The sequence below is a fragment of the Heteronotia binoei genome, chromosome 12, assembly GCF_032191835.1.
Source record: "Heteronotia binoei isolate CCM8104 ecotype False Entrance Well chromosome 12, APGP_CSIRO_Hbin_v1, whole genome shotgun sequence".
In the NCBI taxonomy this organism is placed as follows: Eukaryota; Metazoa; Chordata; class Lepidosauria; order Squamata; family Gekkonidae; genus Heteronotia; species Heteronotia binoei.
In genome coordinates, this window is record NC_083234.1 from 70,066,299 (window position 1) to 70,079,816 (window position 13,518).

General features: G+C 47.2%; 1 protein-coding gene across 1 annotated transcript in view; it reads left to right on the forward strand.

The window, feature by feature from the left end:
- AK1 (adenylate kinase 1) overlaps positions 1-13,518 on the forward strand; it is a 121,204-nt gene that overhangs the window by 42,286 nt on the left and 65,400 nt on the right. Inside the window, exon 6 of the mRNA XM_060250756.1 lies at positions 3,157-3,348. Coding sequence (XP_060106739.1) covers positions 3,157-3,348 — 192 coding nt within the window. The remainder of the gene's footprint in view (positions 1-3,156; positions 3,349-13,518) is intronic.

The window sequence follows — 13,518 nt, forward strand, 5'->3', positions numbered from 1 at the left end:
GTGCCAATCTGAGTACAGCACACCGTACTGAACCTGACAGACCAGCTGAAGTCGGATGGCCAATTTGAGCCAAGCCCCCAGCAGATTAAAAAAGCAAGGTCAGACAGGCACAGCTGTTGCCTGTTGCCCTCTCGCACTCACCCCGTCCTCCAACATCTCTGAGAGGGATCAAATAGCTGCCATTTGGGAAGTGGTAGCAAATTCTTCTGCTACACTCCATCCATCTTTCCGGGCTTTTGAACACAGGAGCAAACAAGCGAGGTGGATTGGCAGTGGGAAGCCACCAATCCGCTTTAGGCACTCACCGATATTCCTTTTTTTAAAAACTGCCCCGAGCGCATGGCTACTAATATTGTAAGGGGAAAAAAGAAATCCAAACTACGCTAAAGGGTTGGCACACAACAACCGTGTGATTGCACCAAAGCGCCCCTTGTGTGATATATGGGCACGTCTCATGGGAGTGTCTGATCAGGATTTGGTCATTCCAATTTGGAGCGGCGCAGTTTGGGACTCCTCTGGTGCGCATGAAGCTGCTCATCTGTACCCAGCCACCAAGGGTCTGATTCAGTATAAGTTAGCTTCACGTGCATACACGTACTTCCTAGCAGTATTCCCTTTAAGCTGAATTAGTGTGTGCTAACTCACACTTTTTTAGCCCCCAGCTCACATGTTTTTGTCTTAGCTCAGGAAAAACGGCCCCAGAGCGCACTAATTGATGCAGTAGCCAAATCGCTTACTCACAACTTTAATGCCAGTAGCTAAGTAGAATTTTTGCTCACAAGACACCACAGCCCAGAGCAGGGGAGGCTAAACTCGCTTAGCATAAGAGCTACATGGAATAAACACCAGATGTTTGAGAGGTGCACAAGACGTGAACATCAGATATTTGAGAGCGGGAAGGCAGGCAGGCAGGCAAATAGGGGGTGGAGGTGGAAAGAAAGCAACTTTAACTTTAAATGTGTTCTCCCAGCTGCTGTCTGGATTGGCTTGAAGAAGTGATTTAAAGAGACAAGTGCCTTCTTTTGAACACAGGAGAGCCGGTTTGGTGTAGTGGTTAAGTGTGCGGACTCTTATCTGGGAGAACCGGGTTTGATTCCCCACTCCTCCACTTGCACCTGCTAGCATGGCCTTGGGTCAGCCATAGCTCTGGCAGAGGTTGTCCTTGAAAGGGCAGCTGCTGTGAGAGCCCTCTCCAGCCCCACCCACCTCACAGGGTGTCTGTTGTGGGGGAGGAAGGTAAAAGGAGATTGTAGCCGCTCTGAGACTCTTCGGAGTGGAGGGCGGGATATAAATCCAATATCTTCATCTACCTCACAGGGTGTCTGTTGTGGGGGGTAGGGAGGTAAAGGAGATTGTGAGCCGCTCTGAGACTCTTCGGAGCGGAGGGCGGGATATAAATCCAATATCTTCATCTTCTTCTTCTTCAAGCCGGCTAATAGCGTGGTGGGGGCTTCAAGAGCCATGCAATAGGTGCAGAAGAGCCATATGTGGCTCCTGAGCCATAGTTAGACCACCTTTGGCCTAGGAGGAGCATTGCTTCCCAGAGGACTGTTCTCCTGGGGATCCGCTTACCTTGTTCCCCAGTTGAGCCCCGTCTCTTAGTGACAATATTTAGTAAAACATTCTCAATTATTTTAATGATTCCTTTTCTTTTCTTTTTTTACTTATTTTCCTCTCATATCCATAGAAATAATTTCGACCATTGTAGCGTGGAAGTTTATTGGTAGCAAGACCTTGGAGAAACCCTGCTGCAGTAACTGCGGGGGTGGGAAGGTTATAGGACTATACTTAAGGGAAGTAGCAAGCAGAAAAGAAGCCAGTCTACAGGTCAGGGATATCCTGCACTTCTGTACGGCAAATGGAGCTGGGTTATACCAAACCTAAGCTAATTGGCAGCAGTTCTGAGATCTGATTGTAAGCAGGGAAAAGTCCTTTCCATCCCTACAAATCAAGATATTGGATTTATATCCCGCCCTCCACTGCGAAGAGTCTCAGAGCGGCTCACAATCTCCTTTATCTTCCTCCCCCACAACAGACACCCTGCGAGGTAGATGAAGATATTGGATTTATATCCCGCCCTCCACTCCGAAGAGTCTCAGAGCGGCTCACAATCTCCTTTAGCTTCCTCCCCCACAACAGACACCCTGCGAGGTAGATGAAGATATTGGATTTATATCCCGCCCTCCACTCCGAAGAGTCTCAGAGTGGCTCACAATCTCCTTTATCTTCCTCTCCCACAACAGACACCCTGTGAGGTAGATGAAGACATTGGATTTATATCCCGCCCTCCACTCCGAAGAGTCTCAGAGTGGCTCACAATCTCCTTTCCCTTTCTCCCCCACAACAGACACCCTGTGAGGTGGGTGGGGCTGGAGAGGGCTCTCACAGCAGCTGCCCTTTCAAGGACAACCTCTGCCAGAGCTATGGCTGACACAAGGCCATGCTAGCAGGTACAAGTGGAGGAGTGGGGAATCAAACCCAGTTCTCCCAGATAAGAGTCTGCCCACTTAAGCACTACACCAAACTGGCTCTCCAAATCAAGAACTTTCTGCAAGTGGGGATTGAACCTGGGACCTTCTGGAGGAAAACAGGATCTGTACCACTCAGCATAGGCTCTGGCTGAACATGGCAGCTAGCAAAGAAGAAGAAGACTGCAGATTTATACCCCGCCCTTCTCTCTGAATCAGAGACTCAGAGCTGCTTACAATCTCCTATATCTTCTCTCCCCTACAACAGACACCCTGTGAAGTGGGTGGGGCTGAGAGGGCTGTCACAGTAACTGCCCTTTCAAGGGCAACGCCTTCAAGAGCTATGGCTAACCCAAGGCCATTCCAGCAGCTGTAAATGGAGGAGTGGGGAATCAAACCCGGAAAGGAAAGAGACTGGTTGCTGTCTGCCCTCTCCGTTCTGCAACCACCCTTCCTTTTCACGCACTAAATAACCTTCTCCCTGCCCCTGCCTGGTGGAGAATGGCATTATAGTAGGCAACTTATGGATATGTGGGGCACATTACAGGGGAAAGAGGGGCGAGGACAGAAGGAATAAAGGAAAGGGGAAAAGTACAAGGGCAAATCCTATTTTGGTAGCTTTAGGAGGAGGAGGAAGATCACCCCCCCCCCCCCGTTAAAAACTGTCCCTTGTCTCCGTCTCTGGCAGATTGGCTCTCCAGACCTCATCGTGTTCCTGGCTTGTTCCAGCCAAGAGCTCCGTCAGCGGCTAGAAAAGCGAGCCCAGGAGCAAGGCCGCTTGGATGATAACACCCACGCTATCGAGCGCAGGCTGGAGACTTTCAAGCACAACGTCCCATTGATTGTGAAATATTACCAAGAAAAGGGGACCATCGTCCGGGTGAGACTCCATGAGGAAGGCCATGTGCTGGGTTGACGGGGATGCTGCCGTTGGGAATGGGTTGTGGGAATCCAAAATGGCAACTAAGGCAAAGATTCTAAGGGGGGATCTTGTGAGTTTCCCGCTTCTTCGCTTCCTGGATATCAGCTTGATTGATGTCTCGGAGAAAATGGGGTTGAGCAGTAACATAACCTGATGCTTTCCGGTGTGACATTTGTTTAGGGCAGGGGTGGCCAAACTGTGGCTCAGGAGCCACATATGTGGCTCTCAGAGCTCCCACTGCCCTGTCAGCCAGTTTGGAAAAGGCATTTCTCTCTTTAAATCTCTTCTCCAAGCCAAGCCAGCTGACAGCTTGGAAAATGCATTTAAAGTTAAAGTTGCTTTCTTTCCCCCTCTCCAATCTTCCTTCCTTCCTTCCTTCCTCCTCCTTCCTTCCTTCCTTCCTTCCTTCCTTCCTTCCTTCCTTCCTTCCTTCCTTCCTTCCTTCCTTCCTTCCTTCCTTCTCTCAAACATCTGACATTCATGTCTTGTGGTTCTCAAACATCTGTCGTTTATTCTATGTGGCTCTTAAGTTAAGCAAGTTTGGCCACCTCAACATCTTACTAATGTTCCAGGGCTAAAGTCAGCCACTTCGGGCCAAACTACACAATACTCTCAGGGCCAGCCCTAGACTGTCTGGCACCCTAGGCAAGGCTAATTTCTGGCACCCCCTCCCTGCACTGATAACATCACTGAGTCGCATGGGGGGGGGGGTTTGCCCAATTTGGTGCCCCCAGAAAGCTGGCACCCTAGGGAGTCACCTAGTTTGCCAAGCGGCAGGGCTGGCCCTCAATACACTTGATATATGGAGTCATGGGTGTGTGCGGCTGGATTCACAGTGGGATGTACATCAGGGAACTCACTTTAAAAAGCGTTTATTGGCTAAACGCTGTGAGGGAGCATTGTGAAGGGTGGAGAAGGAAGTTCCATTTTCCCACCTGGCCTGCTTTCACCAGCAGAAAGGATGGAGGCCTTTTGCCTCTTCACAACCTGCTACAGTTCCTTCCCATTGTTTTAAAAAACAAAAAACGGAAAGTTGTCTAAAGCCTGTGGAGTTTCGCCACGTCTTTATCCTGGAGGTAGAAGAATGGATTAGATACCTTAGTTACAGTTTTATGGAGAGGCAGGGTAGAAATATTTTAAATACCAGTAAATATGAGCCCTCGCAGAACAAATTTGAGTCCACTGGCACTTTTAAGACCAAGAAAATTTAATTCTGGGCATAAGCTTTCATGCTCGCACACACTTATACCCAGAATAAAACTTTGTTGGTCTTCAAGGTACCACTGGACTCAAACTTTGTTCTGCTGTTTCAGACAGACATGGCTCCCCTCCTGAATAAGTCCTCATAGCGATACCTAGGGCGCCTTCACACATGCTAAATTATGCAGTTTCAGTCCACTTCAGCGACCGTTTGTGAGTGGATTTTGCCATTTCACACAGTAAAATCCAGTTGCAAAGTGCACCGGCAATGGATTGAAAGTGCGTTACTAGTGTGTGCGAAAGCCCTAAACCAACGGTGTTAAACATGCAGCCCAGGGGCCGAATCAGGTCCCCGGATGGCTCCTATCAGGTCCCCGAGCAACTGGCTGTCATCTGCTTCCTTTTCCCTCTCTCTTGCTTCTTTCTGCATCACAACTTGCTTTGCAAGGCTTTCTCAATTGCACGGGAGCTACAGAGCAAAACCTCAATTTTCTTCATTGGCTGAGGCTCCTCCCTTGGGGAGGAAAGGGGGGGCAGAGCTTGCTTTGCCAGTCCCTCTCAATCGCACAGCAGAGCTACTAAGCCAAGCCTCTATTCCTTCTATTGGCTGAGGCTCCTCCCCCTCCTGGTCTCATGGGGAAGGAAGGAAAGAGCTAGAGCTTCCTTTGCCTGGTTCCCTGGATCCCATAGGAAAAATACAAAGAAAGCACCTGTGGGAGAAATTTTGCTACCTCTAGTTCGTAAACCCTTCTCATAACCCAAACAATATGGCATTCCCATAGAACCACTACATGGGACGCAATAGCAGACTTCATAAACAAGTAGATAAACTTTATTGTACTGCAAATCTTCTCACAGGACAGTAGAATTGTATTATTAATAGGAAGGCAAAACAGTTAGCAAACAAATCCACATTACACTTCCAGTTAGCTCCAGTACATCTTATTTCAGTTAGAATAAATTCTTATACAAATAAAATCCAGTTAATACAAAATACTTTCCAGTTACAGTAATTAGCAATTTTCAGTAGTTAGACTTACCCTAAATTTCTAAAGTTAATGTACCTGTAATAATCTTATATTATACCTGTAATATCTAAATTTTCTAAGAGTCTAAAAGCTCAATATCTGCTAGAGATCTCTAGGACAGCTTAAGGCTTATGGCTGGCCTGATCCGAAATGCCTTTTGGCATTTGTCCTGAAGTGGCTTTCCTTTTACCGACTTAATTCTCAGCTAAAACCTAGTAGCTTCTAAGGCGTTAGTACTTCTAAATGTGCTAAACGGTATAAAAGCCATACATTGTGAAATAAGTGAACCAATTTATTTTTAATTTTCCTGCAATAGCACCATTAAGGCCAATGAGTGCTAATGTTTTAAGCATGTTTAATTTTAAGTATTTTTTTTTTAAAAAAAAATTGCGTTTGTCTGTGTTCTTTAGAAGATATTGGATTTATATCCCGCCCTCCACTCCGAAGAGCCTCAGAGCGGCTCACAATCTCCTTTACTTCCTCCCCCACAACAGACACCCTGTGAGGTGGGTGGGGCTGGAGAGGGCTCTCACAGCAGCTGCCCTTTCAAGGACAACCTCTGCCAGAGCTATGGCTGACCCAAGGCCATGCTAGCAGGTGCAAGTGGAGGAGAAGTGGGGGATCAAACCCGGTTCTCCCAGATAAGAGTCCGCACACTTAACCACTACACCAAACTGGCTTTATAAAGTTTCTCTCTCTGCTACCTAATCTTAAAAAGATATACACATGGCCCGACCCAGCATAGCCCTGGCTCGACAAGGGTCTCATTTATGTCAGATCCAGCCCTCATAACAAATGAGTTTGACACCACTGTAGGCTCTCAATTACTTTCTGAACCATACTTAATAACCCAGGTTTTGTGTGTGTCAGAATACTGTGCAGGTCTGATGTCAGTACAGAATTTCATACCGCAGTGCTGATTCTCAGCTGCCTGAGAATCTGGGTTTCCATTGTCTTCATTTTACTTTATTTATGCTGCTAAATAACCAAGCGTGGATGCAGGGTCACCATGGCGCCAGGTTCAGAGATGCTGTTGGAGCTGCCTGTGGAATCTGCCCTGTTGTTGGCATTCTCTTCGGGGTTGCTGGAGGGCAGGCAGGCAAGCCAAGGGCGGATTGGAGGAAATGGGGGCTGCAGGATCAACTGTCAGCCACATGGAAGAAGCTGGACCTGGCTTGAGCCAGTGGAGAGACAAAAATGGAAGTTGTGAGGAGGAGGAGGAGGAGGAGAAGATGATATTGGATTTATATCCCACCCTTCACTCTGAATCTGAGACCGATTTCGCACTCACCTTACTTCGCCCTCACGTCCGTCTTCTCCGCATGGCGTCCTTCCGATTTCCCACTATTTGCACCAGGGCTGCAGCAAACATCACTAAAAACCAGTTTCTGTTTGCTGCACAAAACCCATCATGATGTTTGCGGCATCCCTGACGTAAATAGTGGGAAATAGGGAGGACGCCACGCGGAGAAGACAGACGTGAGGGCGGAGTTAGGTGAGTGCGAAATCGGCCTCAGAGTGGCTCACAATCTCCTTTGCCTTCCTCCCCCACAGCAGATACCGTGTGAGGTAGGTGGGACTGAGAGAGTTCTCCCAGAAACTGCTCTTTCAAGGACAGCTCTGCGAGAGCTATGGCTGACCCAAGGCCATTCCAGCGGCTGCAAGAAGTGGGGAATCAAGCCCAGTTCTCCCAGATAAAAGTTCGTGCACTCAATGACTATCATCTATCTATCTATCTATCTATCTATCTATCTATCTATCTATCTATCTATCTATCTATCTGTCTGTCTGTCTGTCTGTCTGTCTGTCTGTCTGTCTGTCTGTCTGTCTGTCTGTCTGTCTGTCTGTCTGTCTGTCTGTCTGTCGGGCTCAAGTGCCGTGTTCTACTGGAGAAAGTTTTCCTTCCAGATGTTTCGTTCTCAGCTGCAGAGAACATCCTCAGTGGCATTGCAGCCGGAGCAGGCGCTCTGACTTTCTTGGCTGCTGTGCATTGAGTGGGGCCAGGGCTGCTGGAGAGCTGCTATTTCTAGGCTGGAGGGGGTGTGGTGAAAGGGCAATAGGTTTGTGGATGTGCCCATTGTTTGGTGGGGCTTCCTGGAAGGGTAGTGATAAGGAAACTGGCTGTTGAATGTGGCGTTTGACAGATTTTATGTAGGGCAGGAAGGCTGTACCCACATTTGTGTGTGGCTCGGGATTTGGTGTGGATGGACTCCTGGGATGGAGGGCTCTTCTAATTTCTTGTTGGGAGTATCCATTGGCCTGCAGTGACTGTTTGAGGTGGTGTAGTTCCTGTTGGAGTTGGCTTGGTTCACAGATGCGTGATGCACGGTGGATGAGGGTTTTTACAACTGTACGTTTTTGGCGAGGATGATGATTGGAATTCTTATTTAGATAGCGATCGTTGTGTGTGGGTTTCCTGAATACAGTGTGGCCGAGTTTTCCGTCATCTTTCCTGGTAATGAGGACGTCAAGAAAGGCAAGTTGACCATTGTTTTCTTTCTCCACGGTGAACTGGATACGAGGATGGACTGAATTCAGATGAAGGAGAAAGTTATTCAAAGCAGCCTCTCCATGACTCCAGATGGCACAAACATCATCCACATATCAGAGCCAGCAACAGGAACTACACCACCTCAAACAGTCACTGCAGGCCAATGGATACTCCCAACAAGAAATTAGAAGAGCCCTCCATCCCAGGAGACCATCCACACCAAATCCCGAGCCACAATATTGACACAGTCTTCAAGCCCACACAACAGATCTGCCACATGCTGCGCTCGGCCAAAGATATGAGAGATCCACTTTCAATCCCTGGAGTCTACAAAATACCCTGCTCCTGTGGTGCAGTCTACATTGGCACTTCCCAACGCAGTATCAACACCCATCTCACCGAACACAAGAGACACTGTCGCTTGTTTCAGCCAGAAAAATCAGCTGTAGCTGAACATGCACTTCAAGAAGGAGACCACGTCATCCAGTTTGAAAGAACTGAAGTCCTTTCTACGGTCTCACATTATCATACCCGCCTGAACAGAGAAGCTATTGAGATTTACAAACACCAGCACAATTTTAACAGAAAGGAAGAAGGCATTTTCATCCACCAATCTTGGTACCCAGCTCTGCAAAACACCCTACAGACTATAAATTGCAGAAAGTCTCAGAACAACCAACACATTCCACAGAACAATCAGCACAGTCAACAACCATCTTCCTTATCTTCACGCCCCTTCCAACCCTCCCAGCAATTAACACAGAACAATGGTCACATTCAACAGCCAGTTTCCTTATCACTACCCTTCCAGGAAGCCCCACCAAACAATGGGCACATCCACAAACCAATTGCCCTTTCATCACACCCTCTCCAGCCTAGAAATAGCAGCTCTCCAGCAGCCCTGGCCCCACTCAATGCACAGCAGCCAAGAAGGTCAGAGCGCCTGCTCCGGCTGCAACGCCACTGAGGATGTTCTCCGCAGCTGAGAACGAAACGTCTGGAAGGAAAACTTTCTCCAGTAGGACACGGCACTTGAGCCCGAAAGATTCTACAAACCCTAATATCTGTCTGTCTGTCTGTCTGTCTGTCTGTCTGTCTGTCTGTCTGTCTGTCTGTCTGTCTATCTATCTATCTATCTATCTATCTATCTATCTATCTATCTATCTATCTATCTATTATTTTATTATTTTATTTTTTAATTTATTTTATTTATATCCTGCCCTCCCCAACGAAGCATGCTCAGGGCTGGCTTGGATGAAGCCCTGTGATGTTTTGAACTTGCCTGAAATGACTTTAAAATGCTCTTATACGCGCACTCCTGTTCTGAAAGGATGGGATTACTCTTAATCCATCATTCAGATGACTGATACTCTTGCAAAAATGTTCAGCGCATGTGAAAGGGAAGCATTGAAATCAGGACTTTTTTGTAGCAGGAGCTCCTTTGCATATCAGGCCACACACCTCTGTTGTAGCCAATCCTCCAAGAGCTTACTGTAGGCCCTGTAATAAGAGCCTTGTAAACTCTTGGAGGACTGGCTACATCAGGGGGGTGTAGCCTAATATGCAAAGGAGTTCCTGCTACAAAAAAAAAGCCCTGGTTGAAATACTTACCTGCTTTGATTATGTACATTTGTCAAGTGCCAAGCTTAGATGAATTATTTCCTGGTGTGACACTTAGGGAACTGTGATGACTAGATCTGGGTTCTGCATATGACTAAAATAAAATACTATTGTAAGAGGTTTTTTTTTTAAAAAAAAGCAAATCGAGCGTGCAGCCCCAATACCAATCTGAAAGGCAGCACAACCAGCCACACAGTAACAAGGGAAGTGCTTCTACATCCTCTGAGGATTCCCCGAGTATGCAGAAAAATATGACTTTGTAGGTTGACCGAAAGGAAAAAAGGAACCTACAAACCGCTGTGGTGAGAACTGAGCATGCCGGTGAAGCCTGGGAGTGCGGAAAGCAGTTGAAAGGCATTACAGGAAATATTAGGGAGGGAGATGAAATATATCTAGAATCCAAGAGGGACAGATTTTGGTTTGGGGGTATTTTTTAATTAGCTTCATACTCCCAACACATGATTCTTCAGAACAACCGGCTTGTTCCCTGAAATTGTAAAGTTGTAACAGATTGAATTATTATTATTAATCTTTAGCATTTAGATAGCACTTTTTTGAGTGCTCAGAGCCCCTCCCATGTATTCTGTCTGCACGCCTTGCAATGGGCAGTATTGTTACCGCCCTGTCTTGGGAGAAAGGCTGGCAGATGGCGGCGGGGGGGGGGGGGGGGGCGCAACCAGAACATTCAGAGATGGGATAAAATTTGAACTGGAGCCTTCCCTTTGCATTGTCTTAGCCATGGGGAAACCACTTTAGACAGCAAGCCCAAGGAGGACTACAAAGAAGGACTACCAGGGCTTTTTTTGGTAGCAGGAACTCCTTTGCATATTAGGCCACACCCCCTCGGTGTAGCCAGTCCTCCAAGAGCTTACAGTAAGCCCTGTAAGAAGAGCCCTGTAAACTCTTGGAGGATTGGCTACATCAGGGGTGTGTGGCTTCATATGCAAAGGAATTCTGGTACAAAAAAAGCCCTGATACTTTATTCATTGGGGTTTACATCTTGGAAAATGTTCTAAGCATTACAGCCTTAGATGTTAGTGGCTAGTGAAAGGAATTTTGCGGCTCCTTAAAGATTCCCAGATTTATAAACCCATTAATTCTTTTAAGGGATTGCAAGATTCCCTGGGATTAAAGACATTAAAGGCCCTGGGTTGCTAAAACAACAGAATTTAGATTCTTGTGATCCAGAGTTTGCATTGGAGCATAGATCCTGGAGACAAGCTAGGAAAAGCAGGAATGCAGTTCATCAGGTTTGTTTGTTTGCTTTGGCCTTGAAAATCCATATAAGAAAGGAGTCTGTCCATATAGTAAAGAGTGACCCTGCTCAGCCAAGGAGTTTTATGGGTGAGTCTCCAAGAAGCTCTGCTCACGACCTGAGTTGATCCCTGGCGGTAGCTGAGTTTTCAGGTAGCCGGCTCAAGGTTGGCTCAGCCTTCCATCCTTCCGAGGTCGGTAAAATAAGTATTCAGCTTGCTGGGGGGAAAGCGTAGAGGACTGGGGAAGGCAATGGCAAACCACCCCGTAAAAAGTCTGCTGTGAAAACGTTGTGAAAGCAACGTCACCCCAGAGTCGGAAACGACTGGTGCTTGCACAGGGGACCTTTCCTTTCCTTTTCCTCCAAGAAGCAAATTAGATCTTATGCATGAGACAGTTGCTATTGATGTTTAATATTGAGAAAACCCAAAACAGTTCAGAAGACTATGAGTTTGTCTAAAGGAACTGTGGGGAACTCTTAGCAAGACAGGCAACTTTTCTTTTCACAGAACCAAAAGGGATGCCTCTTGAGGTCATATTTCACCACTGAACAGTTTTCCCACAGGAGGAGATTTGAAAACTCTTAGGAAAAATTACAGTGGCATTTCATTGACTTTGCCAGCTGCCTTTTCCTTACTACTGATGCAATCCTCTTTCTTTTGCTCATTTTCCAAATCGGAAGTGGCATTCCCTCTGTATGGTGGGAAGCAGGGCTTTTTTTTGTAGCAGGAACTCCTTTGCATATTAGGCCACAAACCTCTGATGTAGCCAATCCTTCAAGAACTTACAGTAAGCCCCTGTAAAAAGAGCCCTGTAAGCTCTTGGAGGAGGATTGGCTACAACAGAGGTGTGTGGCCTAATATGCAAAGGAGCTCCTGCTACCAAAAAAGCCCTGGTGGGAAGTACCGTATTTTTTGCACCATAAGACTCACTTTCCCCCCCCCAAAAAAGTGGAGGGAAAAGTGTGTGCGTCTTAAGGAGCGAATACTGCAAAAAATTCACACAAATGCCTCTAAATTCACACAAACAGCTCTAAAAACTACGTGCGTCTTATGCTCAGGTGCGTCTTATGGAGCGAAAAATATGGTACTATTAAGTCACAGTCTACTTATGCTGACCCCATAGAGTTCTCAAGGCAAGCGACGTTTCAGAGGTGGTTTGCCATTGCCTGCCTCTGCGTAGCAGCCCTAGACTTTCTTGGTGGTCTCCCATCCAAATACTTGGAGAGCCAGTTTGGCGTAGTGGCTAAGTGCGCGGACTGTTATCTGGGAGAATCGGGTTTGATTCCCCACTCCTCCACTTGCAGCTGCTGGAATGGTCTTGGGTCAGCCATAGCTCTCTTATCTGGGAGAACAGGGTTTGATTCCCCACTCCTCCACTTGCAGCTGCTGGAATGGCCTTGGGTCAGCCATAGCTCTCTTATCTGGGAGAACCGGGTTTGATTCTCCACTCCTCCACTTGCAGCTGCTGGAATGGCCTTGGGTCAGCCATAGCTCTCTTATCTGGGAGAACCGGGTTTGACTCTCCACTCCTCCACTTGCAGCTGCTGGAATGGCCTTGGGTCAGCCATTGCTCTGGCAGAGGTTACCCTTGAAAGGGCAGCTGCTGTCAGGGCTGGTGCGTGGGAGTAGGCAAAGTAGGCCGTCACCTAGGGCGCCACCTGACCTACATCCTATCCTGCACCCTCCTTCCTGGCTTGGCCGGCAAGCACAATTATTCTCACCATTTTTTAATAACGTATCACATTTTTTTTTTAAAAAAAATTAAAATTAAAAACCAGTAAATTAAAAATGTGAAAAGTTTCAAGTTTTGTGCTCTTCATTTTCCCTATAATTTTTTAAAATGGGGGGGGGGGGGCGTTAGTGGGTGATTTGCCTAGGGTGCCCAAAAGCCTAGCACCGGCCCTGGCTGCTGTGAGAGCCCTCTCAGCCCCAACCACCTCACAGGGTGTCTGTTGTGGGGGAGGAAGATACAGGAGATTGTGAGGCGCTCTGAGACTCTGAAATTCGGAGTGGAGGGCGGGATATAAATCCAGTATCATCATCACCGTCATACTTAGCAGGGCCAACCCTTCTTAGCTTCTTAGATCTGATGACATCCAGCCAGTCTGGGCTAGTCAGGTCAGCGGATGACCTCTAATTGCCAGATATTCTGACAAGCACCAAGGGATAGTTGCTACTTTCAGGCCCTGCTTGTGAGTTTCCCAGAGACAGCTGGGAGCTAAATCAGGCAATATGCTGCAAGTTCCATTGACTGGAGCTCCCAGCATTTAAAAACTGCAGGTCTCAGCAAAATCGGGTCTCTGTGAAGAAGACGACTGCAGATTTATACCCCGCCTTTCTCTCTGACTCAGACTCAGAGTGGCTTAAAATCTCCTCTATCCTCTCCCCCCACAACAGACACCCTGTGAGGTGGATCTTTGCGAAGCTGATAATTGCTTTTAAAAAAATCCACAACCTAGCTTGGGATCCCTAATCACAGAACCCTCACATTTCTGCTGTTTGGTACCGAGCGCTAGAACAGTTAGACCTTTGG